The 13192-nt window shown below is 35.0% G+C and overlaps 1 protein-coding gene across 1 annotated transcript in view; it reads left to right on the forward strand.

Annotated features, from left to right (window-relative positions):
* The window catches only part of DNAH7 (dynein axonemal heavy chain 7), a 116651-nt gene that overhangs the window by 61877 nt on the left and 41582 nt on the right, over positions 1-13192 (forward strand). The window contains exons 37-43 of the mRNA XM_054829246.1: positions 1253-1421; positions 3963-4089; positions 4956-5175; positions 6458-7330; positions 8163-8392; positions 8837-9167; positions 12157-12503. Of these exons, the coding sequence (XP_054685221.1) occupies positions 1253-1421; positions 3963-4089; positions 4956-5175; positions 6458-7330; positions 8163-8392; positions 8837-9167; positions 12157-12503 (2297 nt within the window). The remainder of the gene's footprint in view (positions 1-1252; positions 1422-3962; positions 4090-4955; positions 5176-6457; positions 7331-8162; positions 8393-8836; positions 9168-12156; positions 12504-13192) is intronic.

Here is a 13192-nt window from a genome sequence, read left to right on the forward strand (position 1 = left end):
TGACTCTTTTAGGTTGTTATCGCTGATGCCTGCCAAACCACTCGAGATCAATGAAACTCTGAAGGATATTAGAGTAGACCTCTTCCTCTTTTTTTTCTGCAGTGAGCAAATCTTTTTTCCCATCTAGAAGAGTTGCAATGAGACTGAAAATAGAAATCTAAGGAGTTTTCATTATCTCTCTCTTTTTTTTTTTTTTTTTCCTTTTTTCCCCCAACCCAGATTAAGGACAAATTTGGTTTTTAAGGAAAATTTTAAAATTATTATGTTTATAATACAATGATAGATGTGTATGATTTAATACTAGTACTTTTAGGATGCCTGTAGATTTTTTTGTATTTGCAGGCTTTTTCCCTCCCCCCCCAGTATTTCCTAGCTATTATTTAATAAGTGTTTGTTATCAAGCACAAAATGTATTAATGTTAGAAGTTCCTTGAGGAAGTGTTATTTAAAGTTTTAAAGCGTTTTAAGGTCTTCCCCTGCCTACCCCTCTAAGCTGTTCTTTTAAGATGTATTTTAGCCCAGTCTTAAAAATGTAAAGATACTTTGAAGATAATTTTTTTTTTTGATCTGTATTACTCAAGAACACTTCAAACCATTTCATTATGTTGCCCAAATTGCAGTGCTAAATAAGATACAAGGCCCATGATTTAACCTGTTTTGACCAAATTTCTGCTCTGTATCAGTTAGAGAATGAGAAGAAAGTGGGATAAAATGCATAAATGTGTTTCTAGAACTTGCATCATTTGCATTAGGTTAGTCGTGTGAAGATGTTTCCTGATCAGCAGTGGCCTGTACTTTAGGAACAGCAGTGCCAAGAAATATGTAATGTTTAATAGATTTAAAAACAGAACCATAGTCTCACTGAAGTTTGAGATTTTTGTGGGTCTTTTTGACTCCACCTTTTTTCCCAAGAAAAGCCATGTAACACAGGTTTAAATAGCAAGTATCAATTCACCATGTTTCAAATACACTCAGAAACAAGAAGAGAAGCACAGTTTCTCTCTTCTATAGGTATGTTTTGCAATGACTTTAGAGTGGCACAGTTATTTCTTAAGTTAGATTTTTATTTAAATCAGCAGCAACTCTATTTAAGAGCTTACATGTTTTTGAAAAGCAGTCCTATTCATGTGTATTATTCCCACTAATTTTAATGGGAGTGAACTGATGTGTAGTGTTTCCAGAATCAAGCAAAATGATGGCGTATATTCAGCAAAATAAATAAATGCAAAAACTTTTATGTTTTTCTTTTGAGGTTGTATTTGTAGATGATGTTAATATGCCAGCACGAGAGGTCTATGGTGCTCAACCGCCTGTTGAATTACTACGGCAGTGGTTAGATCACTGGAATTGGTATGACCTTAAAGACTGCTCAATGATTAAACTGGTAGATGTTCAGATTGTGTGTGCAATGGGACCACCAGGTAAGAGATGTGTCTTATATGCTTTTTCCTGTTTCTTTTTTTTTCTCAAAGACCGAATGCTTATTGATGCATAGTTTGACAATTTAGGTCTTTATGGCTAGGGATAGGACTCAAGGAACCCTTTCATTGCAGGAAACACGAACAGTAGTCATAGTAGAGTGGTTGAGTAGCAGCAGAGAGACTACACAAGCCTAGCAGGAAGAAATAGTGCTTTTCAGGAAGACAAGAATGTATCTAGAAAGTATTAATGAAATCCCTTTGGTCTAATGAGACCCACCATTAGCATTCAGTCAATTTTATTCTTCAAAACTTTTCTAAATAGCACTAAGTGATGTTCTTAAGCAGATAAACCTTACTTTATTTGAAGAAAAAAAAAAAGTAAAGCATATGATGTAAAGAGGTCATTATATTTCTGATAGCCTGCATACACATTGACTATTATGAGCTATTTATTTAAAAAAATTGAGCCTGGCATATTTTATCAGTTAAAATGAGAAATTAATGTTTTTGATGCTGTTGTGTTTGCTTTTACAGAATCTATGCAATCTATTTTCTTCACTACAGCACGAATCATGTAACAGAATTTCTTTTTGCAGAATTGTTCACAGCCCTGTCTCTAACGTACCACCTAAAAAGTTTGTCATAGCTGAGCATGTTTACATGTTTAATCAGGCTATGATTGGTGCTTTCCCTCTCTTTTCTGCTTTAGCCTTCCTGGACTTTCCTCCCTTCTTTTGTAGAGTTGTTTACACACAGAAACACACAAACATGCCAGTGAACCTTCTCTGCTGATACTACTTTTGTGTTTGGGATGGAGATGCATGCACATGGGATAAGGGTCTGCTGCTGTTTCATCTATCTGGTTTCCTAAAGAAGCAAAACTGCTTCTTTCAGTCATTTTAAATTAGAGGCAGTAATCGTCCACAGTTCAAAGCACTTGATCTAAGTATCAGTCTGTGGAATAACTGAGCAGAAGGAAACTGGAAGAATTTTAAAATTTTACATCTTCATTTTTCCTAAAGCTTAGATGAAGTCATGACTTGTACTATGTTCTGGCATAACTTAATTGCACAGGTCTTTCTTTTTTGGTGTTTTTTGTTTGTTTGTTTTTACATCAGAAATAGCCCAATCTTGGAGGTGCTTTTTCTGTAAAGCATCCTTTCATGCTGTGTTCCTGTTGCAGGGTGACAGTGTAGAAGTGACTTTCAACTGCTCTGAAATTGGGTCAAATTTTCCTTTCCCAGGAAAGTTTGTAGCCAATTTTGTTCCAGTACTCTTCTGGTTGAATGGTGAAAAATGGACTGATCAAATGTACAAGTGATGGTCCTAACTGTGTCAAATATCACAATTCAGCTTCAGGCTGAAGAATTTGTTTTTTGTAGTTTGTATAGGGAGCTACTTCCAGAACGCACAAAATTATATTCTCCCCTCCAGCCTCTGTTTATTTTTTTTTCCTAATAAGAAATGAAAATCTGAAATCTACACATGTATATAGTGCTATTGAAGCGAATATAAAGCTATTGAAAGAAGATTTAAAGCTATTTTATTAAAGTTAGGTTCAAATTTATGTTAGGAAAGGATAATCTTTTGGGTAAAATTCATATTTATATCTCAATAGTTTGTGTAATTTTGCCATCCGTGCACATGTAAACTTTGAGAAGCATTGTAAACTATGTCTGAGAGATGACTTCAGTTGGGGTAGAAGGAAGTAGGATTAATAACTGGCCTATTTAACATAAAATACTGAGATTCCTCAGCAGATACTAGTAATGCATGCACAGTTAAATATAGGCAATCCCTAGTTCTGCTTGCAGGTGGCTGAATGTGAGACAGCTCCAGGCCAGGAGTCTTTTAGTTTCATTAGTGCAGGGTCATACCTGAGCTACAAAGTCATGTTTTAAAAGAACTTACCATGCTAATTTGGTTACCCTTAGCTATGATCCTGATGTTAGGTATGGTAGATTGCCCACTTTTCAGCTACTTTTTCTGATTTGCTGCTATAAGAAAGTTACAGAAACACACTGTGCAGCAGCTTAACCCCGAATACCAAAAAGAAGGAGCTAGTATGCAATAAATTTCTGTTTTATGTCCCCTTTTTTCCACACAAAGCTTCATTGTCCAAATCACAATCTAGTCATAAAAACTACTAACTATAGAACTGGGATAAAATTTAAATTGAATAAAGTATACAGCATTACTTTTAGAGGCTTCTTTCATTGGGATGCTTTGAAAATCAAGAATGGGGGTTTGGAGTTTATAATAAAAGCTTTTTTTATAATAGAAGCATAGTTAAAAATAGTGTCAAATCTATCTATAACTTGATGATTTCAATCTGTATTTTACAGACTATTGGCTACAGGAGAGCAGATTGACACAGAACTGCATGTTGTTTTCATTGGGTTTATGGCAAAGTGTGGTACTTTTCAACGTGATCCTGCTAGCTGAATCAAAGATGAATATTAGAAAAAAACAGCTAGGCTTTTACTGTTTTATTTTAATTTTTTTCTGTTACTAATGGTATTAATGCTTTCTAATATTTAGGTGGTGGTCGAAACCCAGTAACACCACGATTCTTGCGGCACTTCAATACAGTTACCATTAATGAGTTTGATGATGAATCCATGTATACAATTTTTTCTAGAATCTTAGACTGGCATCTAACAGTGTGGTAAGTGACCTCTATGTATTGGGCAGCATCAAAGTCAGCGTTTGAATTATTGTACTAGGAAGTCTCCAATATATGTTTGTAGGACACTGCTCTTGAAAAGAAATTATAATCTTTTATATCCTGTGCCTTTTGAGTTAATCATTACTCCACAGAAGTAGCGCTCAACTTAAAATACTCCTATGGTAAAGTTCTTGTTCTAAAGTCTCTAACAGAGGTTTAGATTAGCTGAGGCTAATTAAGTTAGTTATTTCTGTAATACAGTATTCTTTGATGTATAATAAATAAGAATAGAATTTGGTTAGTCATTATTCAAAGAACAGAATTGGAAACTGCTCTCTTAAATTTCCTGTGGTTTGAGAAGGCTTACACTTTCTTTGGCCTTTCACCACTGTATAATTTTTAATTCCATTTATTAGGAATGGATTTCAACTTTGTCTATCCATTCTGACAGCTAAGCCACGAGAGATGCTCATATCCTGTTCCCAGACCAAGTTTGTGAATTGACAGCTTCTGACTTCTTTGAGGGGGAGAGGTCTCAAAGACAGCAAGGGCTATTTGACCTTACTTCCCTGTTGCTGCTGTTAGTCATAAAAACGAGGGGGGGAAAAGGGTATAATTAGCTAACATTGTCAAATTTGTCAGCATGTTCCACAGTTACTAGATTTGATTTGCAGAGTTAATCTGTTAATCCAGTGAGAGAATTTAAGATTTGTAAAACTGCCTGTAAGGAAGTGTAATCGTAGAACTTCAAAAATTGGCACAAATCAAATCAGCGTAAAAACCTCAATATTATTTATTAATTCGCATGCTAGTATGATGGAATTATGAGAATCATTCTGTTCTTACCATGTTTTATAACTTGTCAGTTATAGCTTTCCATCACAATATGTAGAACTGACTCCGCAAATTATTAATGGAACCATGCGTGTGTATAAAGAAGCTATGAAGAATCTGCTTCCTACCCCAGCCAAATCTCACTATTTGTTCAATCTCCGTGACTTTTCACGTGTTATTCAAGGTGTTTGCCTGTCAAGGCCTGAAACAACAGAATCTGCAGGAATGATAAAACGTCTCTGGGTTCATGAGGTAAATCACGTAATAGCAAGAAATCGTATTTATTATAAATAAGAAAAAGATGTGGATTTGTGTATTAATATTTTTGAAACGCTATCTCCTATTGGCTAAAAGCTATGAATTGGTATCACGCTCATGAGAAAGGCTTTTGTATACTGTATGGGCAGAGAAAATCAGACTTTTTCAAAGTATTAATCATATCTTAGTAGACAAGTTGATTGTTGATACCTTCACTTTCGTGTGATTATGTAGTCTCTGTTCACTGCTTTGAATGCCTGCACAGTCCTTTCAATGTCTTCTCTCCTTCCTCCAAAAAACCCCAAATCAGCAGTGAGAAAAACAGCAAGTAGTTCTAGGTCACTGGAAATTTTGAGTGATTTAAAGTTTGGTCACTGATTTTTTTTTGTTTTGTCTACTTCTGAACTGCCTTTAGAATAAATTCTTGAGCTTACCGTCTTCAGCAAATGCTTCCTGTCTTTCAGTCATAATAGGATAGACACACTGAAAGAGCTCAAAAGACACATCCCTTGTAAAAACAAGACGAAAAAGCCCTGTATAGGTGATACCTGCTCTCTCTTGTTTTGGAGGGGTTTGGTGTGTGGTGGTGGGTTTTTTTTCTTCTTTTTCTTTTTCTTTTTCTTTTTTCTTTTTTTTTTTCCTGGATTAAAAGAAAGCAAGTTCATTTATAATTGTTGTTTTTTACATATTTAGGTATGGTTCAGAGAATCAAATCAACATAAAGTGTCCATTGTCCTTCCCCAAAGCAGGATCACATAAAGAAAGGAACAACAGTAACTTTTGAAGTGTTTTTTCTAAAAATTTCTTACAATTCTATAAGGATGAAGGATGTTCAGACTTCCAGGCAATCTATTCATGTTCTTCACTATCTTTTTAATTAAAAACATTTTCTAATATTCAGCTGCACTCTTCTTTCTTGAAATACAAACCCATTACTTGTCCTGTCTAGCTGTAGAGAAGAGACCAACATGAACCCTTCCTCTTTGCAGCAGCCTTTTATGCATTTATGTAATAATGTTTATAAATATGTGTATACACGTATGTGTGTGTATGTATTTCTGTATGAATTTTCACTTTAGTTCAGAAGTAATATTACTGGGCTCAACTATTTAAATTAATTCTAAATATCTATTTTGGTTTTTTCTGTGTAGTGAAATTTAAGATAATTTATATTTTGAAGTCTTTTTCAGGGTTGTATTTGTTTTATCTTGTTTAAAAGAAGCGTAAATTCAAAAGCAGAAGCAACTATTAAAAGAATTACATTTTTATTATACAGGTTCTTAGAGTGTATCACGATCGCTTGGTGGATAATCCTGACCGGGCTTGGCTTGTTGGATTTATCCAAGAAGTAGTGAAAAATGACTTACATGAAGACTTCCATGAACTTTTCCAGAATCTGGACTTCAACAATGATGGCAGAGTGGAAGAAGATGACTTACGTAGCTTAATGTTTTGTGATTTTCATGACCCTAAGAGAGACGACACTAAATACAGGGAGATTAGTGATGTGGATCAATTGAGATTAGTTGTAGAGAGTCACCTTGAAGAGTTTAATAACATGAGCAAAAAGCCAATGCAGCTCGTCTTGTTCCGATTTGCTATAGAACATATTTGTAGAATTTCTCGTATTCTGAAACAGCCTCGCAGCCATGCCCTCCTTGTTGGTGTTGGAGGTAGTGGTCGGCAATCTCTTACTCGATTAGCAGCCCATATGGCTGAATACAACCTTTTTCAGGTTGAAATATCTAAAAGTTATGGTATCAATGAGTGGCATAAAGACTTAAAAGTCATACTAAGAAAATCTACTGAAGGGGAAATGCAGGGAGTTTTCTTGTTCACAGATACACAGATTAAAAAGGAGTCATTCTTAGAAGACATTAACAACTTACTAAATGCAGGTGAAGTGCCGAACCTCTTTGCAGTAGATGAGAAACAAGAAATTTGTGAACAAATGCGTCAAGTAGATCGCCAGCGGGACAGGACAAAACAGACAGATGGCAGTCCTATAGCTCTTTTTAACATGTTTGTTGATCGCTGTCGAGATCAGCTTCATATAGTACTGGCAATGAGTCCCATTGGAGATGCTTTCCGTAATCGCCTTCGTAAATTTCCAGCTCTTGTTAACTGCTGCACACTAGACTGGTTTCAGGTAAAACCAAAACTTTTGTTGGGCTTGTTATTCTAATGGAAATGCAACAGAAACATTACTTCAACCTTTTTTGTAGCAAGTAATTCTATTCAGTCAAGTTAGCAGTGAAAAATACCTTGAATTTTCTTAGGGTCGTGTTTTAAATTATTTACACCATTAGAACCATTCTGACTGTAATAAAGGCCAGTATAGGGTGAATGCAGAATGATCAGGAAAATAACTGTCAGGATATAACTGAATGAACATAGTAATGTAAACATTACAGATTTAAATATGCAGTGTTTTCTTCTATTACCAGGACTGCCAGAATTGAGCATGTCAAAAAAGTTTGAAATTGAAATACCTGTCAAAAATACAGACATCTTTTGATGCGGAACACCAGATTTTTCCCCAGTACTCTGCAATAAAACTATATTCTATCTGAATGTTATGTACAAAAGACCTTAGAATATTTAAGATGCAGAATTTAATCATATCAAGAATCTGAGGAACTTAAATTTCATCAAGTTTTAAAATGTAGTGCTGTCTTTAAAGGTGATTTGGAAGAAGAAAAGACAGTTACACACACATACGGATATACTGAAACCACAAAATTTTGCTTTTAGTAACAGTATTTCTATTGGATGAAATAAGACAGTGGGCTTGAACTGAATCCCTAAGTAGTTTGGTTCTTTCCAGGTCTGTTATTGTCCTATTTGATGCTCTTATCATGAAGTAATTTCTTTATGCCTCAGTAAGTTTATTTATGAAATGGGGTAAAGATACTTTTTTGACAAATGTTTTGAGATTTGAGTGTGAAGTACTGAATAAGGTATTGATTAATTTGTTTTAGACATGGCCTGAAGATGCATTAGAAGCTGTTGCTTCTCGCTTCTTGGAAGATGTTGAATTGTCTGAAGAAACTCGAAGTGGGTGTATTGATATGTGTAAAAGCTTTCATACCTCTACCATTGTTTTATCTGACTTATACCATGCACAGCTTCAAAGACACAACTATGTAACACCTACTTCATACTTGGAATTGATTTCCACTTTTAAAAATCTACTTGAAAAGAAACGCAGGTAAGGATTTATAATGTGACCTTTTCTAGAGGAACCCAAGTTCACCAAAAATATTCTTTTCTATCTCTCATAGCTAATCTGAACAAAACAAGTGAATTGTTTTTAGTTAATTTAAATTGACAGAATGGTAGATGGATAAAGTCTACTCTTAGGACACACACTTCCTTATTGGACAAAAGGTCTGACTTGACACTCTCAAAATATACTTGCATTAGACCACTTCTGACATCCCTGGTGATGTTGCTATATGTTGATACTATGCATAATAGAATAGTTCAAGACTATAGCTCAAGTAATCCCTTTTGTTTACTATTTGTTGAGCAAATAAAGCAAGATTGGCAGAACATTCGATTATTCAGAGGAGTGAGAAATTTGGGGAATGGATCTCATTGAATGAAGTGATCAAGTACTGAGAAAATATAATAAAGTACTATTTATTTTCAGGAAAGTGATGAAAATGAAAAGAAGATATGAAGTTGGCTTGGAGAAGCTGGACTCTGCTGCATCTCAAGTAGCCTTGATGCAGTCTGAGCTGGAGGCTCTGCAACCTCAGTTATGGGAAGCTAGCAAGCAGGTTGATGAGATGATGGTCATTATTCAGAAAGAATCTTTGGAAGTAGCCAAAACTGAAAAAGTTGTGAAAGCTGATGAAGCAGTGGCAAATGAGCAGGCTATGGCTGCAAAAGCCATCAAAGTTGAATGTGATGCTGACTTAGCACAAGCTATGCCTTGTTTAGAAAGTGCTCTGGCTGCCCTTGACACTCTCACTGCACAGGTATGGCGAACAATGCATATTTACACGCTGGAGAGGTATTCAGATATACAAAAGTATGAAATAGCTGCTTTTTCAGATTTTACATTATATTCACACAATTTTATAATTTAGAAATTTCTTGAAATCTTTCAGTTTTAAAATGCAAAATGTTACTCTATTTTCTAGTGAAGAAGCTATAACGCTAAATTTTTATGGACTACAAGATCAAATATTATTATAGACATTTCAAAATTCATAGCTATTAAAATATTTTGACTCAAGATTTGAGAAGTTAGAAAACATATGCTTTTTACTTTCTTACTCAGAACCTGCCAGCCTGTCAACTAATACTTTCATATCTCGTCTTCCAGAGTCTAGTAATTGAGGTTGAAATTCTGCATCTCCCCATGTTAAGGGACCACTCTTCATAAGCATATGACAGTGCAGGCAGCCACCTTTGGCTTTATGTATGTTCAGGTTTTCTTTTCCTGGATAATGTTTTGCTCATGGTAGGATGAAAGGAAGCTTCCCAGGTTGTGAGAGTGAGGATGGACTATGTGCTCCAGCTATTGTTCTGAAAACAAGATTTTCAAAAACTTTCAAGGAAACCTTCTTAGATAGAAAGTAGGTGGTTTGTTATCTACAGCTATTGCTTGGTATCAAAAGTTTTAGATTCTGACATTGACAGATCATTGGCATGCTTTGTGAAAATAATAGATGGCTACTTAGTCACATCAAGGTAATTGCATTATACTTGTGAAAATCAAGGCAAGAATGAGGCTTTGAAGGCTAATGAAGTAATACTTCAGCTGCTGTCATTGCTTAGTGTATCCAGAAAGGGAGTATTCTAATACAAGAGGGAAAAAAAAAAAAGTAGTAGGAACTTCCAAGGGGGGAAAAACCCCCAACAACAAAGGGTTTTTTTCCTCAAAATATAGTTAAATAGCATGATGAACACAAAACAATCTATGTGTAGACCTTAGAGTACCTGTCCAGGACTCTTGTTTTTGATTCAACCTTCACCCTGGCCACTACTGATGGAAAGCAGAGCAAATTGTGCCCATAAATCCATGTACATAAATGTGCAGATTACGTGCTTTGCTTGGAGAAACAGATCTATACAGAATTCAGTACTGCTGAAATGAGTATCTAAAGTCAAAAGGAACTGTGTACCTCAGGTGGCTCATTGTTTAGCAAAGATTAGAAAAAGTATAACAATTTTAAGTGCTATTTTGCTGTTGACTTCTATATTTTGTAGCAATACACATATGAAGACATTGAAATTTAGAACTAGGAAGAACCTCTGGAAGTTGTCGTCTTCCACTTGTAACCTGTTCCACTTTACACATTTATCATTAAGAAGATTTTCCTGGTGTTTACTCTTAATCTTACTCATTGCAACTTAACCTTGTTTTCTGTCCTGCTCCCTGTGGACATGGTTCTTTACCATTTATGCAGTTAAAGACTCTACTCATTGATCTCACCACTTCCAGTTTTCTTTTCTGTAAGCTAAGTAATCACTATTCTTTTGCCTTTTCTTATAAATCAAATCAGCTTTCCTGGTTAGTCTTTCTGGACCTTCCCCATACATTCACTTCATGTGCATTACCCAAAGTTGAATACAGTATTTCAGCTGTAGTTTTGCTGAATGCTGTGTAGAGGAGGATTATTGACATATGTAGTTTGTCATTCATGCTAAAAGCTGTATCGTTTCCTGAAAATCACTATTACATAATCATTGCTTTCCTTTTTTTTTCTTTTTATACTAGTTCTACTGTACTTTTCCATTTCTGCAACTTATCAAGATAATTTTTTCCTGTTCTCAACTCCAGTGTATTTGCATTTACTCTCAACTTTCTATTAGTTGGAAATTTAGTAAAGATATTCTCTTTTCTGTCATTCATTTCGGTAATGACAATATTGCACAGGTCCGGACCTGCGTGACCTTGGTCAAATCTTTGCTGTGTTTTGACAGTGTTATCAATTGTGCTAGTCACCTACTCACAGTTAACATTTTAGAGGCATCAGATATGAGCTTTCAAAATCTAACACCAGTTGGCAAAATAAACATGAGAATCTAGAAATACTTTAAATTATTGGAGTATGTATCCTCTGAGAAAAGCTCTTCGAAAGAATATTTGAATTGCCATGCAGAGTTATTCTTTGGGAAGAGTAAAAGAGATTATTCTTCATAAATCTTTAGTTTACAAACCTCTTGCTTGCTTAGTTGTATATGTGTACGTAGAAGTGTTGCATTCTTTTATATTATTATTCTATATTTGCAGTTAAAACTTTGCTTATTCAATTTCTGCTATTTCTTATAATGTCAGTACTTCTTTCCTAATAGTTTTCTTCCTTTTAGCTGCCTCTTCCCTCATTCAGCTCACTGTGGGAGTTTAATAACTGACCAGAATACTAATTGATTTATTTTCTGTACTTGGAGAGCGTAGATCTTTAGTTCTGGGTTGAAGGCAGCTTTTACTTTGTTATCTTAAATCTACTAATCTACTGCTGATGTGATCCTGTAAGCTTGGAAGTGTTGTGTTAGAGCTTGAACTGAAGGGTAGAGCATAACGCTGGAACATCTGAACTCCCTAACTGAGCTGCAATGCCCACTACTGAATTAGGAGCAGAAAAAGTACAACTAAAAATGAATTACAGATAAGAATTGTCTCCTCTAAACTGATTGCTGACTAGATTTCAGATATTTTTGTTTGTATGTTAGTGTTAGTTTAACCTGTATATCACCTTAAAGAAAGGACTAGAAAGAATGGAAAAGAATGAAATAAAAATTTTGCAAAAAGAATATGAGATATATATGTATGGACTATGCAGGCTTGTGCTATGAACTTGAGATCATAGTGTATTTAAAATCATGAAGTATGAGAATAGCAAATGTATATGGAAAAATATTTTCTTGACCTAAAAAGGTTTATTATTTCTATTGTAATGGAAGAATTAATCCACCTATGTTCAGAGCTCTAAAGGTGTGCATTTTTATTAATTTAAGGATATTACAGTGGTTAAGTCTATGAAGAGTCCTCCTGCTGGTGTCAAGCTTGTAATGGAAGCTGTATGCATCCTTAAAGGCATCAAAGCAGATAGGATTCCTGATCCAACAGGTTCTGGAAAAAAAATTGAGGATTTCTGGGGTCCTGCTAAGAGACTTCTGGGTGACATCAGATTTCTTCAGTCTCTTCATGAGTATGACAAGGATAACATTCCCCCAGCTTACATGGCTATCATAAGAAAACAGTATCTTACAAATCCTGAGTTTGTACCAGACAAGATTCGAAATGCTTCCACAGCAGCAGAGGGTCTGTGCAAATGGGTCATAGCCATGGAGTTTTATGATACGTAAGTATGTATAAAAATAATAATCAAAAAGGTTAAAATAAATTTGATTAGAGACCAGTTTATTTTATGAAGAGATGTGAAACTACTTCTTACTAGTGGGAAACTTGTGCAAACAAGCAGTTGTAAAGATTCATTCATGTAAGATACCTGATGTTAAGGTGTAGAGCCTGATTTTCAGTTCTGAATTTTTCTAAGGAGGTATGGGAGCAACAGTCTGTTCAGTTAGTAAATAAAGTTAACTTTCTTTTAGAGTGCTGCACAAAATAGAGGCATTATTGAAATGTCTTTGGAAGTTTCTGATAGTCATATCAAGCCCAAAGGATATTTTTTGTTACACCTTGTATTTGATACACTGGAATAGTGTGCTTATTTTTTATGATATTTCCTAATTTGAAATATCTGGAACTCACATTTAACAATAAATCAGCACTGGGCGACTAAGGTCCACTTGCAATTCGGAAGTTGAGTCATGGTAGGTAGCGCATGCCTTCGTTTGAGAGGATGTTTTGTTACTTGACTAAAAGATTAGTAAATGCATACTTGGTAGAGTTCTCAATTTGAGAATAACTTTTAACACTACAAGTACCAGTTGTTAGAGAGAAAAGTAACTAAAAAGGTGGACTTTAAAGGAGATCTACAACTTAAACCAGCATGAGAGGGGATTCATTAATTTTAAGGCTAATACTTGT

This window comes from Grus americana, chromosome 6 (genome assembly GCF_028858705.1).
Source record: "Grus americana isolate bGruAme1 chromosome 6, bGruAme1.mat, whole genome shotgun sequence".
In the NCBI taxonomy this organism is placed as follows: Eukaryota; Metazoa; Chordata; class Aves; order Gruiformes; family Gruidae; genus Grus; species Grus americana.